Below are 22,079 nucleotides of genomic sequence, written 5' to 3'. Positions count from 1 at the left end.
TCTCTTCCCACTCACTAGTGAGACCACTCTCTAAAAAGCTGACACAAGGAGGACCCTCTAAAGAATGCCAGTGAAAAGGTCCTTGTTTTGGAGGTTATGAGGGTGGAGAGGAAGTGGAAGAAGAGCAAGGGAAGCTGATGGTTGGGAAGCTGCCTACCATGCCAGCATCCTGGGATATAATTGCAGTTAGCACCTGGGTTTGATCTTGTCAAGGGGGAAATCAGCTTGTCTCTGGTTGTAGGAAGTATTTTATTACTGACAGCCTTCTTCCTTTCCTTAGCCAGCCTGAGAATGTCCTCCCCAGGCCAGATGTTTATTCTCTTTAGCTGCTGCTCTTATCTAGCGTTTCACTCACATTTCCTCTCCCATTTTTCACATTTCCTTTAATAGCACACTCATTTTTATGACTGAGAGACAGCCCCAAGACCCTAGCCAGGTGTAAATAATGCTACTCTCTTTCCTGCAGAATAAAATAATAAACAAAATGACTTAATGTAAAGAGTCATTGTCTTTTACCATTTAGGAACACTTAGGGTTCCTAAACAGGGTGAATGCAGAACAGAGAAGTCCAATAACCTTTACGTGCTTGTTTGACCTTGAGCTACTTGCCTTTGCTCATCACAGTGTAGTTGCTGGGCCTAGGGAGGAGGGTGTATGGGTAAGTGCTTTCTTTAGAGGATTCCTGAGAGTTTGGTTGGAAAAGAAAAAAAGCCTGTGCCTTCTTACTCTGTGCTCTGATTTGTAGCTGTGGGCTTTTAGGGAGGGGAGGATCCACTTGGATCTTTGACTGTATTAGGTTTTCTTGGGAGATTTTGGTAGGAAATGTTTATAAAATGTAGTTAAGATACAATAGTGAATACTGGTTTGTTCAAGGAGATCAAGAGCTGTAAAAGGCAAGGAAAAGGGTGATCATAATATAACCTGTTTGTTAATGCTTGTCACAGGGTTCCCCCTCCAGCAAACGGAGAAGCCCTTTGCTGCAGCCGATTATCGAGGGCGAAACTGCTTCCTTCTTCAAAGAGATCAAGGTGAAGAGCTTGGTGCTAACACTGTCCTGTTAACCCCACTCTTCAAGACACCCCTTGGGTGGTGGTTCTAGTAGTGTTTCCTGCAAATCAGTAGCTACCCAACCCAGCTGTGAACAGTCACATCCTGTTTCTATCATAGCCTTGCCAATTCCCTTCCATTCTCTTCTTTGCTAATTCATTCTGTTTTGCTTTTGCTTTGACTGCAGATTGCTTTGTTTCTCACCTTGTTTTTGTTTTTGTTTTTTTAATCATGATTACTTTTTTAGTAGTTATTTAGGGCCTAAGGGGAAAAAAATAAATCCAAAAGCAGAAGTAAGTTGTAAGAGTTCCTACCTGTCATATTTCTGTGACATTCTAAGCTGAGTGTGGTCATTTATTTCCTACAGTTAGGAAATGATCATCTCAGAATAATCTATTGAGGGTGACCAATTGAAAGCTTCATTTTCTTGCTGGAGCTGAGGTAACCCACACTACAATATCCAATTTTAAAGTATTAGAAAGACTGTGCTTGATAATAACGTTACTAAATAGAATACAAATTGTGAGTGCAATACTGAAAAATCAGGGCTAGTGTGCTAAATTATATCTTTAAAATTAGAGCTATTTTCTTACAATATGCTTTGATATCAATGGAAGGCAAGAAGCTTTGTCCATCTGGTAGTTTTATGGAGGAGCTGAATCGTGGTAATTAAAGAAATTTGGATAGTTTGTATATGAAAATTATCATGCTTCTCTCAGCAGCATATAATGGACTTATTATCAGGTAAAAACGTGCTCTTGAATACATGCAAGATGTGACACACTTAATAATTGCCTCATTACATGAATGGCAGATATCCTAATAATGCCCATCTTGGATGAGGACAATCTACCCATTCTTATTCTTTAACAATGTTTTATTTTGGGAAGAATATTTTAGCTATGGCTTACTGCCCACTGGCCCATATCATGCTCAAAATTACAAGTAATTTTGCAATGGTTGCATTGATTTTATAAATACTGCTGTCTTTTGGTTCATTTTGTTCTAATCAGACAGGGCTCTTGATATGTGCTAACACATAATAGTTCTAATACAATCTATAATTTAGTGTGTTTGGAGATTAAAAAAAAAAGACCAAATAACTTATCCCTGACTATACTTGTGTTTTAGAAGAAGCTAGCTTGTAAGAAATAGAGCCACCTCAAGTTTTGAAGGTCCTAAAGACCTTCAACCCACAATAAGCTCAGAGAATTTTCCTGTACACTACAGGAACCCTCTAAACACACTAAAATAGGATTCTGTTCTCATGACTGAACCTTTCAGAGCAGTGGGAAGGCAAGGCATATGACATGAGTTGAGTATCAAAAGCAGCTACCATCGAACCAATTTTCTAACCAGCTTTAATTACAAAATAGAATGCAATTACATAGCATATAATTTTAGAGTTTATTAATTTGATAAATGCAAAATAATCACAGTGAAAACTGGCATTTTTGTAGCTGGAATAGCTCATTACATTATACACACACACACACTTGGCTTTACCCCACCCCCACTCCACAGAAGGCCAGGGAACACACATATGGCTTCTTCCCTTTATGGCTCTTCACACATTTATAGTCACATGCTGTTTCCTTCCACCTTTTCTCCATGCTCAGACTGCTCCGCACAGAATGTGGGTTCCAGGGCCTTCAGGAGCCACTGACTTTGCTGAAAACACACAGATCAGTTTATATGTTTCTCTCTAAAGCTAGTTTTATCCTTGCTATGTTTTAGCCAGGACAGCAGACCAAAAGCCAGGCATTGCTTTACCTTACCTAACAAGAGAAGCCCTTTAAATTCTCCAGATCCTCACCCATGTAACTGACAATCTTTGCCAACTTCATTTTAGACTTTCACTAGGCAGATTTTCAGCTTTTACCCTTTTGGCGCTAAATCAGGGTAACTGCTGTGAGGTGTTTCCATCCACAAGTTGCTACCATCCTTTCTTGAGTTCTCACAGCCAAAAATGGCTCTAGATATTGTAAATACCTAGGGGATATAATCATCCCATTGAAACCCATTGTCCATGACCCACCTCTTTGTAATTCCCACTGTGCTGAGAGATCACGTGACCCCCTTGTTCCTGTCTATGGATTCCTATGTATCCCATTTTTCCTTTTCCTTACCTACTGACAGAACCTTGAACTGCTTTTTACACTGTTATCAAGCTATATAAAGTAAGAGAAATATAGATTCTGTGTTGCAGCAAACTAGAGACCCACTCTACTCTGTCATTAATGCATGTGTGGAATATGCCCTTTATATTTCATCGAGGTGATTAATAATTGTTGACTGGTGGTTCAGGCTGAGAGCCTACTATGGACTTTTCCTTTCAGGTTCATGTCAGCATTGTAGCATCGTGACTGAAATGTTGATAGTCACCTTTCCTTTTGATGGATCTGTTCACCTTGTTCTCTATCAAAATTCAGACAAAGCAGCAACAGTCCTATCAAAAACTGAACGCTGATTTATGAACGGTCCAATGCTAGCACATTGGTCACTGGCCCTTTCCCAACTGCTCATATCTTATCTGGGTATTATTTGGGGACTACACTCCATATTTACTACCATTTATGATCTTATTTCAACGTTTATTTGTGGTATTTCATTTTCCTCAGGATTTTCTCATGCTACTGAGAGTGGTTTTGCTAGGCTTATCTGAAAAAAATATGAGAGTGCTTCAAATTCTCTCCAGACTTTGGAATGTAATTAATAGGACTTTCTAGAGATTTTATTTGTTTTTATTTCATGTATATGAGTGTTTATCTGAGTGTATGCCTGTGAACCACGTGTATTCAGTGTCTTTGAAGTCCAGAAGAGGGCATAGGACTTCCCGGGACTGGTTACAATTGGTTGTGAGCGATAGATGGTACTGGGAATTGAACCTGGGTTCTCTGGAAAAGCAGCCAGTGCTCTTGACCACTGAATGATCTCAAAAGTTAGTATAACTTTTGAGAAGTGAAATCTTACATTCTTATTTGCAGCTTTCCTTGGTATCTTTTTCCACCTGTAAAAATCCATTTGCAGCTTTCTTTTTGATCTGAATTGCTAGACTGCTCACCAGACATTTGTTGAGAATCTGTGCAGGGTTTGGCCAAGCTCTGAGGCATCAATATTCAGGCCCAACTTCTGCCTGGGCTTCAGGTCTGTTCTCCCCTCATCTTCCTCATGCAGGGGAGAAGGAGGAAGAGAAGGAGGCTCACATGTATTTCTTGCCAGCTGAGCCTGTCCAAGTTCTGAGCATATGCTGCCTCAGTTAAGTTTTATAAAAATGACATAGGTGGGAACTATTCTACTTATAAAGAGAAACTTTAAAATTGTTTGTTTAAAAATCAAGTTTTATCTCAAGTCTTAAAATAATTTAAATTGAAAAGAATACCAAAGCATTATTTCTTTGGGCCAAGCAGAGATTACAGATATAAAGCACAGTTGAGATAGGAAGTGCCTCCTGGCTTAGTCCAGCTTTGCCTTTTGTACTTGGTTTTGGTGCCATCATTTAAATAAAAACCCGGGAGAAACCATGCGAATCTGGTTAATTAGGTGATCTTTGAATGGAAACATGCTCCAAAGTAGTCTCAGAGTTTTATTAGGGATGCCGTGTATCTCCAGGAACAAGACGAGGGGTCAGAAGATGACAGCTCCCCAAGGCCAGACTTTCCCGTCACTCTGAAAACAGACTGCAGTGCACATTGCTTTCTGGACCAACTTGAAGATGATGCTGATGGATTTATTTCACCAATGGATGACAAAATACCATCAAAGTGCAGCCAGGACTCAGGCCTTTCAAACCTCCACTCTGCTTCAATGTATGTTGTTTGGGGAGTGGTATTATAGTTGTTTAGTTCAAATAACAGCATAAATGTTAGTTAACCAAAAAGCCACAAGTAACTTACCTAGGGTGTGTGTATATAAAGAAAATAATGATTTAAAATAATGAAATGGGCCTAGTGGCTAAAGCAGAACAGTAAGTGAGCTTCAGGCTAGCCTGGGCTAGAGTGCAGCCTGGGCCAGGTCAGCTTAGAGCTGCAAAGGACAACTTTATCTAGAGTGCGCAGTGAATAGGAGAGAGAGAGAGAGATGGAGAGAGATGAGGGGAGGAAAGAAGAGAGGGAAGGGGAGTGAAAGATAGAGAAAAAGTGCAACCTGTTTATTAGTTTTCTGTGACTTCTAAATTGCTTTGTTTTCCTTCTTCACAACTCCTATCAAATCACATGCACATTACACATAAAACAGTTCATGTCTATTTTTTTTTTTTTTTTTAATTTATCTTCCTTGTTAGACCTGAACTCTTGGAATACCTTCAGGAAATGAGAGAAGAAAAGAAAAGGATTCGAAAGAAACTTCATGATTTTGAAGACAATTTTTTTCGACAAAATGGGAGGTATGTGTGTGTCTCCCTATCTTTTCTTCTTTCATTTTTCAACTCATTTCCCATTCCAGGCCCTCTGTTTCTGCCCCATCCGTGGAGTGCTTCCAAAGTGAGAACTGTGCTACATTCTCCTTGCAACTAGGTTTTCAGGTTTACACCCAGGGATGCTCAGAGATCTCCAGCAAGACCATGAGATGTATATTTTAGAAGAAACGTTTCTCATAAAGTGTCCAGGACCTGAGCTGAGTCTGCTGATATGGAAAACTAACTGGTCACATTCAGTTCTCACCTAAAATGAGTAGGTCAGAGCTGAATTTCAAACGGACAGCATTGAGTTTCTTCTCAGGAAGCAAGAGGGAGAAAAATGATCGGGGGTTGGGGGGATAGCCATAGTTTAAAATCCAAAGTTGGCATGGGGATATGGCTTAATTTGTACAAAGTTCTGGGTTCACTCATGGCCAGTAAAAAAACTAAAAGAACTAAGATGGTAGTTGCCAAGCCTGAATGAAAGATGTCTATGAGAAACAGTTATAAATGTATCTGCCCAGTGACTATGTTGTTTTATCCAGTGAGTTTTAAGATGGAATTGAATTGTCTGTTTACTAAATTTGCTGGGAAAGTTTTTTGTCACAGGAGGAAATGTCCTCCTCACATTATATCTGAGTTCAAGGACAGGACCAAGAATAGATCTGTGTTTCTCAGGTGGACTTAGGTTTTATTCTCCTAAAGTGGTTTTACATTAATCCAAATTAGGTAAGCTGTCTGTAGTTTCTTTGGAGTACTTTGATGCCCTAGACTGTAAAGAAATAAAAGAATTATAACAATTAACTTTGACATTGGGGCTGTGTTATAGCCCAGTTCAGTTGAAATATCACATAAATTTATTTTTCTAACTTGCCTCTACTGTATAACAATTTTTCTCAAGGTTATTACATGTTTATAACTAAATGTTACATTTTCCCCCTACACACATCACAGATTATTTAGAAAATATGGATAAGCAGACAAGTAATTTCTAAAATAATAATAATAACCAAAATAAGTCAATGTACTATTAATTGTTAAAGTGTTAATTTAATATTTCTGTCTGTATGGCCTTCATTTTTACATTTTCCTCACAAGCTTGTGCACAGAATTCTATACATGAACTATATATTGTGGAGCCCACAGAAGGTTTAAGAAAGTATAAATTTCACTGGTGCCACTTTGATGGGGGTGGGGTGGGGGAAAGGCTGTTTGGAGTAGCTTAAATCAATAGTGAGACCAAATTTGAATTCTCCACTCCTCCCCCGTGTCTTCCATCTGTCCCTCATGAATGGCTTTGCTCTATGCTTGTTGAATTACACAGAAAATATGGCATTAGAAGGAGATGAGGAATCACTGGTCTTAGTTGATTTTTTTACCAAAATTTACAAGGAAAGAATTTATTCTAGGAACCCCAATGACCCAGAATAGCATTCAAATCCACAAGCAAATGCTATCAACCTATATCCACATATTCCTGCCAATATTTATGGTAGATACATGTTTCTCTTAAGCTCCTTTTCATACTACTGGCTGTTTTTAGTAGTTGATTCCGCACGTGCGTACACACACATCACTATTCTGAGTTGGGATGGAAAAACACATAATTTAAGATTAAAGCTATGCCTTTAGCTTATCTTGTAAGAGCTAAGTGGGAAGGCAGAGGTAGTTTAGTTACGTTGTAGTAGGGAAGCAGACTGAGAACAGAGTTTTGAATAGTCTCGGGCACACCATTAACTTGATTGCAGCTTTGGCAAAAGTTCGGTTTCTGAAGGCCAAAGGCATTTTTAGAAAAAGCTGTCCTGATGAGTGATAGAACCTGAACCATCACTCAGGTTTAAGCTGTGAGGGCCCAATGATATCATAACTTCTAGTCCGCCTGAAGTCTCAAGTATAAGCCCCCTCCCAGAGCATAATGGTGCCTGGGAGGAGATATTCTTTTTAAGCCTCTGTTCCAGAGTTATACCAAAGAGCTGCTTAGCATCCTTCACCAAAGCAAGGCAGATAAGAATAAAAGCAGTTTCATTTGTTAACAAAACCCTCTGTTGTCCCCCTTGCCCATTTTTTGCTCTGTAGCAAAGAGAAAAGGAATCACGGTGATTGAATGCTTGCTACATGGATTCCATAGTGACTGCTAGTTGGAGCAGTCACTGTTCCAGGAGTGTCGCTGCCTGCTCTGACTGCATCTTGTATACAAGAATAAAGACAGTACTCCTCTTGGTCAAGCTGTTGTGAGAGTTGTATTAGATAATAGATATAAAGTACCATGGACCGCAGAGTAAGCTTTAAGCTAATAATAATGCATATAAGTTTGCATATAAAATTACCCAGCAAACTACAAAGGCTTAGTACTATGTGACCAATTGCTGAATCCCTAAATTGAGTCTGTAATTAGGAATATCAACTCTTCTTAAAATACCTACAAATTGTGGGTATGTTGATTGCTGATTGGAAATTTAATTGGGTGAGCAGTTAAGAGCACTTGCTGCCCTTGTGGGGGACTCAGGTCTGATTCCCACATGGAAGCTCATAATCAGCCATAACTCCAGGTATAGGAATCCAGCTTCCTCTTTTGGCCTCTGTGGATACTGGGCATGCAGTTATACATACATATGCAGGCAAAATACTCATGTATGTAAAATAAAAGTAAATAAGCCTTTAAAAGGAAATTTATTGGTTTATTAGATAAAAGATACAAAAGTGAAGTATTTAGAATTGTATGGTTTATGTTAACTTGTCACAAGCTAGAGTTATTTGAGAAGATGGAACCTCAGCTGAGAAAATGTAAGCAAACGTGTAGTTCATTTTCTTGATTGATGATTGGTGGGGTGGGCACAGCCCAATATGGGTATGCTGCCCCTCGGCTGGTGGTCCCAGGTGTTATAAGAAATCAGGTTGAGCAAGCCACTAAGCACGATCCTCCATGGATGGCCTCTTCAGTTCCTGCCTCTGTATTCCTGCCTTTAATTTCCACCTTTACTTCCCCTTATGATAGACTAGAAGAAAACCTTTCCTCTTCAAGTTGTTCTTGGTTGTATTGTTTTATCACAGAAATAAAAATCTTAAGTCAAGAATGAATAAAATATTTTTGTTTACTCTGAATAAGCTATTACTGTGAAATCATACTTAAGTTCAGTAGATAATTCTTATTTGTTTGTGATCTCCTCTTAGATCCTAGATTAACTTTATAGACCCTCAAGTTGCATGGTACTTCTAGAGGAAACACACTTTTCACTAGTCTGAATCCAGACAAAGATTTGATACCAAGAGCCAATTATCAACACTGACTTTAGATTGAGACATTATGTAGTTTCCAAATGACAATTCCTGACTCATACTATCCTTTTAACAGGCAGAAAGTGATCCTCAGTCCCCCTTTCCTTTGTTTCCTCTAGAAATGTCCAGAAGGAAGACCGTATTCCCATGGCTGAAGAATACAATGAATACAAGCACATAAAGGCAAAGCTACGACTGCTGGAGGTGCTCATCAGCAAAAGAGATGCTGACTCCAAATCCATGTGAATGGCTGGTGGTGCGGACAACAGTTCTCCCAGGAAAGAGCAGCTCTGGGGAGGCAACCTCGGAGCTGTACCCACAAAGCAGTCAATCTGCCTTTGAGCCATCATATTGGCTCCTGCTTCCATTGCCTGCCTTAGAAACTACCTGCATGGAAGATGCCAGTGTGTCCTGACTTAGGAATTTTATAATGCCAGTGTCAAGACTCCTACATGTTTCAACGTACACTACAGTAGGAACTTCACTGACATGAGCAGTGACTAGACACACCACACCATCAGCCACACCCATCTGTAGATAACCCACTGTTTTGTTTTTTTTCCTGACAACCGAGGCCATTCTAAAACTGTGACAAACACAAGCTCAGGTCTTCCCTCGCAGAGCCCGCTTGTTGTGGAGGTCTGTGCTGTCCCTACCCCACTACATGGTAACCACGCATTGGCACACTATTTGCTGCCTTGGCCATTTAGCTGTACTTACTCACTCCCATAAATCCATTTCCTCGTTAGCTCTCAGGTAGATGGAAGCTGCATCTGCCAGTGGCAGGGTAGTCGTTTTGTTGATGCCCTCTCTCAGCTGACAGATTTTAAGTCCCTGCCTCACCTAGTGTATTCTGAGGACAGAGCGACTACAGAAGTAGCTATGCAGATGCTATTTTTAAAATCAGGTGACACCTGAAGAGCCTGAAAACTCTTCAAGACACTGACTGCACTTTCCAGTCTCAGATATTGAGGCTGAATACAAAATGAGGCCAGTGTTTCGATGATAACCTGTTTGGGGCTCGATTTTGTTGTTGCACTAGCCAAACGAAAGGGTCTTGCTTAATTATTAGAGTAGGTATAGAATGTCATGGGGCAGAGGGAGTCTGTATCAGCCTCCTGAACTTACCAGAGCACCATTTTTCTACGAAAGTAAATCTGCACTAAAATCCCTAAAATGATGGGTAAGATGTAGCCCTCAGAGCTCAGCTCACTCTCAAGGCAGAATCTAGATCACACCGTTTTCAAAATGATACAGCAACAAAATGGTGTGTGGCCAATTTTGATGCTTTTTTTTTTCTTCAAAGACTGTGTCACAAAGCTGTCTATATTAGACATTTTGGAGGGACCAGGGAACTTAAGACACCAGTCATTCATCTCTTTTGTGTACCTGCTGTCACTCTGGTGTGTTCTTTCTTTCTATTTCCCGTGTCTGTCTGAAGAGCACAGGCTTGGCTGTGCAGGCCCCTGTACAAGGTGTATGACAGCCTTGCTTCTAGAAGACAGCAAGAGGGGTTGGGCAGACAGCAGCGAGACCCTGTTCTGTTTTGAGGGTCATGTTCCACAGGGTAGTGTTAATGAGGAGAGTGGATAAATGATAAAACAGGTCTGGGGTTCTCCAGTCAAATGATTTTTCAGCACTGCTCTCCTCACTGTAGCTCTGTCATCAGGAGGCTCTTTCAGTAATGGGGGTGGGCTGGGTGGGTGAAGAATTCCTTCAGGTTTGCTTTTACAAGTAATCACATAGAAGCATGAGCTATGTGTTGGAAATACTCTTTTTTTGTCTACACACTTATAGATGGTACATAGTCCTACAAATTTCAATATATACGAAAATGCAGTTTGATGTTCTTTGCTCTGCTGTTTACATTTGCTATGATTTCAAGGAGGTATAGTATAAATAAAATTATGTAATGTAGGATATTTTCTACTTTCGAAGCCTGAACATCAATCATTCACATGACCAAAAATTGTATTTTTAAAAAGAAATCCATATCTACTCTGTAATTTTTAAGTCCTTATTCTCCTAAGTAAACTGTGGAATAACTCAGATCAGCACCAGTTAACTTTAAAAGCACATCTGCTTAAGAGTAGTGTTTTGAAGAAAAAAAATACACTAGAGATTTTTTTTAAGCTGCATACAAATGAGAAGCTACTAGATATTTTGAAATCCATTGTTTGTACCAAAGGTAAACGAGCTAAGATTTATTCTGGACTCCCCATTCAGTTTTATGTGATCAGGTTACTGCAAAATAAACCATGTATGGAATATCATGGATTTCCTCATAATTTCTTATTTATTTTCCTCATAAAATGGAGCCCAAGTGAAGGTGGGAGCTGTGTTTACAACAGGTTTTCTCTGATGGCACATTACTCAGCAGTTTCTGGATCTCTAGAAATGTGGGGGAAAATTGGTCTCCATGGCAACCGTCTCTGCAGCTCTGCATCTCCAAGCACTAGAGGCAGCATCTTAATTGGCTTCACACAGATGCTGCAGACTAGGGATTCTCTTTACTATCTTGGGAATGTGCATGTATACTAGCATATAGCAACATAAATACTAAGGGTTTATGTGAAAATAAGCTTGATAATGTGATCATGAGGATTAATAGGGTGACAAAGGCATGTAATGTTTGAAAATACTTGCTTTTATTGTGTCCACAGTGAAGACTGAAATAGATTTCTATATTATTAAGTGTGCATCATTTCAGTATTTCATCTTTTCATCATTCAGGTTAGCTTTCGCTTTTTAAGACATGGTGATACGATGTTTCGGATAAAGGCCTCCTGTGAAATTGTAAAAACCTTTGTAGATGTTTTTTGCACACGCTTAGTGGTCTCCAGGAAAGATCAAGTCAGATTTCAAATCAAAGAGCTGGCTTTTTAAAATTATTATCATTTCTAGACTTTACTGTGAATCCTAGATTCTTCCAGTTGGTTGCCAGTTTTAAAGTTTAACCTTACTTTGAGTCAGAAGATTATTATTTATTATAGATTTGTTATCAGTCATGACTATTTGTAGCAGAGAACAGTTTCTGCTTTGTCTCATTCTGATGCAACATTTACACAGCAGGAAGAGCCTATTGCAGGCTGGGGCTGCTCTCTGCACCTGACATTCCTAGACCAGTTCCAATAGTCAGTTTGCACTGCTATCCTCAACCTTACAGGAAATGTTCTGGGGCCATCAGCCAACCCTGAGGGTCGGCTAAACGGTGAGCAGGGTTGAACTTGCAATTCTTTGAAAGGTAAAGATTCAGAATGAAAAGAATAAAGGGATAGCTACAATAACCTTTAGAGTACTGGGTACAGCAGCCATCACAAATTTATGAGGAATGTTGTACATTTAAACTTCATTTTCAAATGAGATTTAAACTCTGGTAAAATTAGTATTTTTCTGCTACAGACTGCTGTGTAAGAAGTTAATTGCACTCTAAACTCTGTTTTTCTTTCATGGATTCCCCCCCCCCATCCTGTATTCCCCTCTCACAGTGCGGCAAGGTGGAGTCTGTGCTGTGATCAGTGCCCCTGTGATGTTTTTTCAGTGTCCACTTGGCTAAAGCAATAGAGAGGGACAGAACGTTGTCCTGAATGTTGGAGCCACATTTTCCCTAAAGTGTGTGTGTGTTCAGGAGAATCTAGAATGTGTTTTACTTTCCTTCATTGACACAATTTTGTCCAATTGACCCTAAAATGCACTAAAGAGAGCATTTTCTCAAAAAACAAGTCAACATGTTTTCAAATTGCTGTATTTACACTGTGCACACCAGCATGGATACAAATGCTGGTCAACACAGGGTGCTCCAAATAGAAGTGATCTGCACATCCCGGCACCGCACATGGCACTGGCCACTGCCCACGACCATAGTGCACATGGATGCAGACCAAGGCCAGACTTGCAGGCGCACAGAGATGTGTATGTAAAGGGAAAGTCTATAATATTTACAATTTCATATTATTTTAAAGGTGTACGCTTCTAAAAAGTCTCATTTTTTTTCCCAAAATAGGGCCAGCCATGGTCAAGTGCCTGGCCCAAGGAATCAGTTTGCTGACAGATGAATTATATCTTTCCATTTGAAAGCCTTAAAATAATCAGAAATGGGTAAAATGTCACTAATATGGGCCCAGAATAATATGAAACACAAGCAAAAAATATTTAAATTACCAATGTCCTTAGAGAAACTGAATGCAAACCATTTTGTACATATTTTTACACATGACTGCATTTTGTATTAAAAATAAGTTATTTTTAACTCCAAAAGCTCCGAAGTTTGTGTCAGCATCATGTGACTGAAGCTGATGATGGGGTGTTACCTTTCCCTTCTTGTAGGAGCCAGTGCTGGCTCACTTGAGTTCCTCCAGAGTCTCATGAGGATTAGGTTTTTGTTCTGTCTCCAGAGGAGGGCACTGCAAGGTGAAGCAAATTGTGCACATGCACAACTAGAAAAGCAGGTTGTGCTTTCTACCAGTTATTGCTAACAGAGCTGAAAGAGTGCAGAAGCCAGAACTGACGGGGAATTCTCTTTAGTTACATATATTTCCGAAGTGCACAAGGCCACCTCTGGTACATATTTTAGGTATTTACTATTCCTAAGTTGGACAGTAAAAAGTTTGGAGAAAAGACACTGCAGCTGTGTGAACACTTCAGCCTTCTGTGTCACCTGTCAGGCCAGGTGTCACACAGCACCTATTCCCTGAAGGGTAGCCTCAAGTATAGGCACAGAACTCTGTGCCCCAGTGGCTGAAGGGACACAGTCCTTCAGTGGTAGAAGGTATGTGAGCAACCTTCATACAGCTCCTGTTGTATGTGCTCCAAGTGACTAAAATTATTTAGGTTGGAAGGACCTTGTCCTACTGCTGAGTAACTTCTGAGTACAGAGATGATATCTGAAGCCCACCTGGAGTTCTTTAGTTCTTCTAACAATGAGCACAAAATAATAAATCTGGAAGTGGTAGGTGGCATTTAGTGAAAATGGCTCCTTCCATATTCTGAAGTTGCTCTGTGTGTGCATGCATGTGCTGTCTACGGCACACAAATGTATCTGTAACTATGTGTTTGTGTCACATGCACTGAGGTCAGAGCAGGGCAGGACACTGGAAGCTTCTTATCGTTCTCTTTATTGTCTTCAAACAAGGTCTCTAGATAAACAAGCTCACCTGGCCAGAAACTCTTCAGGATCTGTCTGCCCCACTCAACACTGGGGGCAGAGGCCTGCATGGCCATTCCCATATGTTTATGTGGCAGTTGGAGGTCCAAACCCGGATCCTCATGCTCTCAGAGCTAGCACTGTATCAACAGAGCTGATATTGAATCTTTTGAGGGGCAAAGAGTTGTGAGCTCAAAATCATACAAGTCTACCACTTGTGTCAAATGCTGGGTGTATTTTGATGTGTACCCTGCCCTCTGCCCCCGGCCATGTAGTGCTTGTGTCTCATCCTATAGTAGATTTCAGAGCTGACAGCCTGAACAGAATATTGCCATGAGACCTACACATGGTGGGGGGACACACAGGGGAAGGAATGCAAGACCTCACTGGTTTCACGAACATTGCCTCTCTTGAACGGATTCAGCATCTTGTAAGACAAAATTTACCAGTGTTTTCTCTAAGCTATGTCAGTTTGCCAAGGCTGAACTTACTCAGTAGAATCGTATACCCACTAAGCCAAATCCAAATTCCCTAGCGCATTTCAGAGTCCTGGCATGTGGACAGGGGGGATTTGGCAGGACCTGGAGGTGCTGACAGCTCGGTTCTCACTTTCCTCTCCAGCAACACAGCTTATTACCACGAGAGCAGCATGGCACAAAACATAGTGAGAAACAAATCCCTTGGACCACTCAGATTCCCAGCGGAGCCTATGTGTGTTTAAATCAGATGCTGCTACGGATTCTGAAGTTCAGGCTCTTTTACATGTTTGAATTTAGTTTCTCAAAAGCCATTCAAACATACGTGTCAATCCTAGTCTATCCTTCTGGGCATGCAGTTTTGAGAACTAGTTGTTAATACAATTTGAGACACCTTCTTCTTCAGCTGTTACTTCTGATGCATTGATGATCACTGTATACAATAGGCATGGTTGGGGAAGGGAGAGTGGCAGCAGGCAAGAGAACGCTTCCCATACTGGAACAAACATGAACAAGTATGTGGCTGAGCTACTGGGATGCTACCTCCGTGAGAGTTTTGGGATGAGTGCTGAGTTCAGAAAGGGCCACAGGATTCAGGGTATCGGGAAGGAACTTATAGTGATACTTTTCTGCTGCTATGCTGCTTGTCCAAACTTTGGGAGGATGCAGACTGCAAGCTGTGGGTCTATAGAAATGAGCAACTAATGTAATCTGAGGAACAAGAAACATCCCACTTGACAACCAGAGCCAGAGTGCCTTCAGGCCCTACTACATGATTTGAGTTCAGGATTTGTCCTCCCAGAATGCCTATACATGCTTGAAGGCCCCACTGCATGATTTGGGTTCAGGATTTGTCCTCCCAGCATGCGTATACATGCTTGAAGGCCCCACTGCATGATTTGAGTTCAGGATTTGTCCTCCCAGAATGCCTATACATGCTTGAAGGCCCCACTGCATGATTTGGGAACAGTATCTATCCTTTCAGAGCCTGTTTCCTCATATGAAAAATGCAAATAATTTAAGTACTTGCTCTATAGGTTGTTGTAGACTCGGTGTTGCGTCAGCCTTGGAATAAAGTGTTTTAATAGTCCAGCAACACATTCTGAAGTCTTTGAGAAGAGGCATTGTACTTCCCACAATCATCCTCTACTCCAATCCCCCATTACCCTCTTGTTCCTTGTCTGTGTATGTTAGAAAAAGAATATGACTCCAACTCTCTAAGCATATGTCAGTTCTAATAAAATAAGATTTGTGTGTAGGAATGTGTGTACAAGTATGTGTTTGTGTGTATAGGCATGTTGTCTTGTGTTTGCATGCTGCATATGTCTGTGTACACGCACCAGTGCATATGTACTGTACATGAGTGTGAGTGTGCATGTGTGTATGTACATGCATATTGTGTGTACATGTGCATGTGTGTGTACATATGTATGAGTGTACATATATTTGCACATGGTGGGAAGAGAAAGACAGAGAGAAAGAAAGCATAAGCCAGAGGTCTGCCTCAGGATATGAATATGATGATGAACAAGATTTTATGGAAAGAATTAACTTACTCTGTTGGGGAAAAAACAAATCATGATAATAACTATTCTCAAACACCCGGCTGCTTTTTCAGAAGGATTAATGCTTGCTAAATTCCCTCACTGAGCAGGGGAAATGCTCTAAGTATACTTCTCCCTAAAACATTTTGGGAGGTCCAGATCTGTTCAGACACATCAGAAGAGTGAACTGAGATGGCCACTGAGATCAGGGTGAAAACAAACGGGTAAGTCCTGTGGAGTGTAGGCAAAGAATAACCTTGGAATTGATTACTGGATGACTTAGATGCCCTGAAGTTTATCTCAGGGTATATTTTTAAACTAAAAATTAAGTGTACCCCAGGGAGGAGGAGTTTGCTATAATTTTGCCAAGCTGCTAAAGAACATACCAAATTTCACTACCTGTGCCGGTGGTTGAGTAGGAGAAAGCACTTAGGTCCTCCACTCTTTGACCGTATGCAAGAAGAGCCAGCTAAAGGCCATGCCTGGGAATGGCCAGCATCAGGGCGCCTTTCAGATTCAAACTATTTCACAGTCTTTGTCCCTTCCCACCACTACCATTGCCTCAGAAATTTAGAAGCCCCATGTCTCTAGCTTGAATACTCTGGTAGTGACTTGAAAACTTGAGAGTCCTTCAGTTTGAATGTTATGGGACAAAAGGTCAAGAGATCTATTTTTAACAAGAAGCTTTGGCTGTGTCCAGCCAGCCCTGAAGGACTTAGAGCCAGAACCTACTTGGCTTTTGCTGTTGGCTTTTATCCTGGAGAACACCGGCCTCTGAGGGCCCAGTAGGGAATGGGCTTGTTACACATCTACTTTTGCTATCTCTCTATTCCTCTAAATCAGAAAGAAAAAGAGGATCACAACAGACCAGCCTGGCCATTAGCGTCTGGCTCCATCTGAGACATACACTTCAATTCTTACTAAGTGTGTCAGGAAGTTCAACACCAGTGGGAACTGAATCCATAATTATCATAAATTGTACCTAACTCCCATGGGATTAGACAGAGGAAAATCAGCTTTCAAAAGATCTGAAAAGCATGTGATTCTGCACTCTGCCAAGCACCCAGTCACCCTGGGAGGAAAGAAGAAGCTGACATCTGAGCTTTCCCTTTACTGGCGCTGTACTAACTAAAGAGTACACATTCCATTGCTGTGGAAGGAGACAGGAGCCTGCATGTACAAGCCTGGGGGACAAGGCCTCAGTCCACAGCAGCACTGGCACTTCTAGCTCTGGTTGTGCTGCAGGGTCTGTTATCTTCCTCCTTAAGGAAAGGCTGCATAGATGCCAGGAGGACAAGTGGTCCACTGGCATCCTACTGGCAGCCCAGAGCCAGAGACCAATGTCTGTATGTCCTTTACAGCAGGGTTTTATACTTTCTTTTTTCTATGAACCTAGACTGGAAAGGCACGATGGTGTGTTTTGTGTCACTTCCAGCTGAACCTTGGTGAGTTTAAATTAAGGGGAGAATCTTCACCTTTTCTCAAGCTATGGGGCATCTGCTTTTTCATCCCTTTATCACAAGCAACAAAATAATAGAAGTAAAGATACACTGTTCAATGACAACTCAGTATTAGCTATCTCAACTCCTCAATAAAGAGACACAGGTACAGTCTGGGTCAGAAAACAGGATCCATCTTTTCACTGCCTCCAAGAAACATACCTCATGACAGATACCACCTAAGAGTAAAAGGATGAAAAACAGACTATTGTAATATCTGAATAGATTTCAAACAAATATTAATCACGAGAGATAAGGAAGGATACTTCAGTCATTAAAGGGAAAAATCCCCAAACAGTACACAACAATTGTAAATATACATGGCTAGTTTTATATCAACTTGACACAAACTAGAGTCATCAGAGAAGACAGAGCCTTAACTGAGAAGATGTCTTCATAAGCTCTTCCTCCCCAAGTTGCTTTTGGTTATGGTGTTTCATCACAGCAATAATAACCTGAACTAAAACATGCACTAAACAAAGAACATCTAATTGCATTAAAAAGGTGCCTTTAAAATGACAGATTGAACCAGCACGGTGATAGAAGGTGACTCTAATACCCCATTCTTACCAACACACAGGACAACTGGAGAAAAAAAACCTAAATAAATAACATAACATAAAATAAAATGAATCTAACAGACATGAAGAGAACAATGTATCCAAACACTAAAAATGTACTTTCTTCTTGGCAAACCATGGAACTTTCTCCATAACTGACCACATATTATGTCACATAGTAAGTCAGAATAAATCTGGAAAATTTGAGTAGCAAACTCCATTTGTTCTGACCACAATGAATAAAGCTGAATATGAACAACAGAAATGGCAAAATGTCCACAAACTCATGGGAATTTAACAACACATTACCGAATAAAAACTGGGTCAAGGGAGAAGTATTGAATTGAATGAAAGTGTAGAATTGAATGAAAATGAAAACACAACATACTGAAAGAGATGGCAAGTGATAACCAAAATCAGGGCTGAAATAAAATAGAAACTGAAAAACAATGTAGGGAATCAGTAAGAATTGGCTCTTCAAAAAGATTGATTGACAGAACTTAGGGAAATTTAACTAAAGGGAAGGGCTTGCCAGCCCAAATGGATAAGATCAGAGATGAAAAGGGAGACACTACAGCAGATACTGAGGAAACTCAGGAAATTATAAGGATATGCTTTTGAAACTGATATTCCACTAACCTGAAAAACCTAAAAGAAATGAATAAATTTTTAAATATGCATGACCTACCAAAATTAAATTAAGATGAAGCAAATAATGTTAAAAGAATCACAACAACCAGTAAGAAACAACAATTAAAAGTCACCCAACTGAAAAAAAAAATTCCAGGACTTCATTGATATAGTACTGAATTCTGCTAGCCCTTTAAAGAAGAAATATACTCTTCACACTATTTCATAGAGTAGAAAGAGAATGGACGTTTCCAAATTCTTTATATGATAACCAGAATCAAAAAAAGTGTCAAAACAAAATAAACAAATAAGGGGGGGGGGAGAGAAACAAACAAAGAAAGAAAACATGGCCAGCATCTCAGGTGAACATAGACATACACAAATAAAATATAAAATAAAATAGTTGCGAACTGAATTTAAGAGCAAATAAGAAAGATTTTCTGCCATGTTTATTTACGTCAGCCTTATGCCCTCGGAGATGCCCATGGTTCAACATCTGCAAATCAGTAACTAAACACACCACATACTGATAGAAAACAAAACAAACAAACAAACAAACAAACAAAAAGGCACGGTCATCTCTTTAGCTGTAGAAGAGGGTTTTTGCAAAATACAATGTCCTCTCATGATAAAAGACAGACTAGGGATACAGGTGGCACACCTCAATATAATATGGAAATAAACCAGTTCATAGCTAATATCATGCTAGGTGGAGCAAAACTCAAAAGCATTTACACTAAAACCAGGTCTAAGACAAGGATGTCTACTCTCTCCATTTCTGTTCAACATAGTACAAGTCTTAATTAAAGCAATATGACAACAAAAGGAGACTCAAGCAGAAAAGAAGTCCAAGTATCATTATCTGTAGATAATATGATTGTATACTTAAAACCTTAAGAACAAAAACCTCCTACAGCCACAAAATAGCATGGTAAAACATGAACATGAAAAAATCAGTAGCCTTAGTATATTCAAACAGTAAGCAATACCTCAAAGTTTCTTGGATACTAAAGAACTGAAAGACTTGTATAATAAAAATACTTTGTGACACTGAAGAAAGAAACTGAGGAAGACACCAGCATGGACAAGTAGGAACAACAGTCTCCAACAACAGAAGAATCATTAGAGTTATAGTCTTCTCTGGTTTTAAGTTATATTTTGGAAGCATACTAATAAACACAGCCTGGTACTGGCATAAAACAACCAAACACATCAATTAATGGACAAGAAATGAGGGTACAGACATAAGAAGCCAAAACCATCATGGAGAAAACACAGCCTCTTCACAATTGTTCTGGTTAAGCTAGAATAGCTGTAGGTAGAAGAATGAAACTAGACTGTTATCTACCACTCTGCACAAAACTCAACCCCACATGTATCAAGGACTTCAACAAAAGACGTGATACTCTGAAGCTGACAACGCAGAAATGGAATATACTTGAACTCATTGGCACAAGAAAGGACTTTCTGAATAAGACCCAAAAAGTAGGACCTCATGAAACTAACAAGCATCTGTACAGCAAAGAACACCATCACTCAAGTGAAGATGCAAAATACAGAATGAGAAAAATCTTTACTAGATGTTTATCTACTATAGGATCTAGAATATGCAAACAACCACAAAACAAGCAGGGCATGGAACTAAACATTGGCCTCTCAAATCTTGAACGATATATGACTGAGAAACAGTTTTTAAAATGTTTCATATCCTTAGCCATCAGGGAAATGCAAATTAAAACTATTTTAAAAATATTTTTAGATTTAATTTTCCCTTAGCCAGAATTGTTAAGTTAAAAAAAAAAAAAAGACAAGCAACAAATTCTGGTGTGAATGTGGGCAAAGAGAGACACATCATGTCTGGTAGAAGGGTACACTGGTACAACCCTGTGGAAATAGTGTGGAGTTTCCTTACAAAGACAGAAAGAAAGAGAGAAAGAGAGGTAGAGAGAGCTCTACTGCTCTTTGGCATACACCTGAAGGACTCTACACCTTACTCTAAAGATACTTGCTCGTTCACATTCACTGCTGCTTTTTTCACAATAGGCATGATATGGAAACAGCCTAGATGTCCATCAGCTGAACGGATAGTGAAAATGTCACACAACTTATACCATGAAGTATTAGTCAGCTTTTAAGAGAAATGAAATAATGAAATTTGTAGGTAAATTTTTGGAGCTAGCCAGGCAGTGGTGGCGCATACCTTTAATGCCAGCACTTGGGAGGTAGAGGCAGAGAGCTCTCTGAGTTCCAGGACAGCCAGGACTACATAGAGAAACCTAGTCTCTATAGTCAAAATAAAATAAACCTAGTCAAAATAAAATAAACAAAAAGGGATGGAGTTAGAGGCAGCCCTCCTGAGTGAGGTTAACCTGGACCTAAAAAAACCAAACATGACATTTCCTCTACTATATATGAATGTTAGCTTTAAATCTTTCTATGCATACTTCATTTGGAATATACATTCAGTGAGGAAACCTAGTAAAAGACCATAAGGAGAGAGATATAAAATGGAGTTACCCTATAACAGAAGACAACACTCAATAAGATACCAAAAATAAAAATCCTAGAATCATGAACGGGATATCTCTTTTTTGAATTGTTAGCCAGTGGAATCCCTTTGATTTCTCCCAAACATAATAGGCTATTGCCAAATCTCTTGGGTACCCTCCAGAACTTGTTGGTAGTAAGAACCATTGCTAAAACATCACATATCTTGAGTTGTAGAACATGGACAAACCAAGCTGTACTGGCCTGAAGCTTCATCTCCACCAACTAGCTTTCAAAGTGCTGAAAGGTGCTATGCAAGTTATTAAAGAAGAAAAGTAATCATCATTCTTACCCAGCTGTGAACCCTGAAAGCTGCAATAATGATTGTTCTGGTGAGCTCCGCCCACTGGGGTAACAGCGCCATGAATGCTATGGAAGTAACCAGCTTCTGCCTGGATATAAGCTCATTCTGAGATGGAACCCACACTCGGCACTGCTGACGGGGCCAAAAACCCCCACCAGAAGTTAGTTAGGTCATAGGGCCTATAGTAGAAATAGTATTCTGATAAATAGATAGTAGTAAAACAACTCCTAATCAGTGCAATGCCCATTGATTGGTGGATCTCTCAACCCTCGTCAGAGAACCCTGTTTGCAGTAGATGGTAATTTACCTAGAGACGCACAACTAATCACTGCCCAGAAAATAAAAGATTTCTCAGTCTCTGGCCCTAAGAGTGATGTCTATATCACCTGCCTCCTCTCAAGGTTCAGGGATCATCCTGATAGGTAGAGTCCAAGAGCCAGGAGTGGTAGATGACAACAATTAAACTGTTTTACACGCACAATAGGGCAGGCTCAACATAAACTAACAGGGATTGTGACAGCATGCCCAAGACCTGTATACAAGCTCAAGCCAGACACAACTAGTATAGAGTAAGGAGGTAGACAAAATTCTCACCCCTTGCTGAGGACTCATTGGCATGATAGCTGCTTTGATAGCAAAAGTCATATATTTTTTTTA

The 22,079-nt window shown here is 40.0% G+C and overlaps 1 protein-coding gene across 2 annotated transcripts in view; it reads left to right on the top strand.

The window, feature by feature from the left end:
* Nucleotides 1-10,992, top strand: part of Fam13a (family with sequence similarity 13 member A) — an 83,416-nt gene extending 72,424 nt beyond the window's left edge. For both annotated transcript variants that reach the window (XM_055612729.1, XM_055612728.1), the window contains 4 exons: nt 945-1,028; nt 4,660-4,856; nt 5,330-5,431; nt 8,839-10,992. In XM_055612729.1, the coding sequence (XP_055468704.1) occupies nt 945-1,028; nt 4,660-4,856; nt 5,330-5,431; nt 8,839-8,965 (510 nt within the window). In that variant the 3' untranslated portion in view covers nt 8,966-10,992. The remainder of the gene's footprint in view (nt 1-944; nt 1,029-4,659; nt 4,857-5,329; nt 5,432-8,838) is intronic.
* The last annotated feature ends 11,087 nt before the right edge of the window (nt 10,993-22,079 follow it).

The sequence above is a fragment of the Psammomys obesus genome, unplaced genomic scaffold (genome assembly GCF_907164565.1).
Source record: "Psammomys obesus unplaced genomic scaffold, mPsaObe1.curated_primary_1811, whole genome shotgun sequence".
Lineage (NCBI taxonomy): Eukaryota > Metazoa > Chordata > Mammalia > Rodentia > Muridae > Psammomys > Psammomys obesus.
Note: the sequence above shows the minus strand (reverse complement) of the source record. Positions and strands in the feature narration are given on the sequence as shown.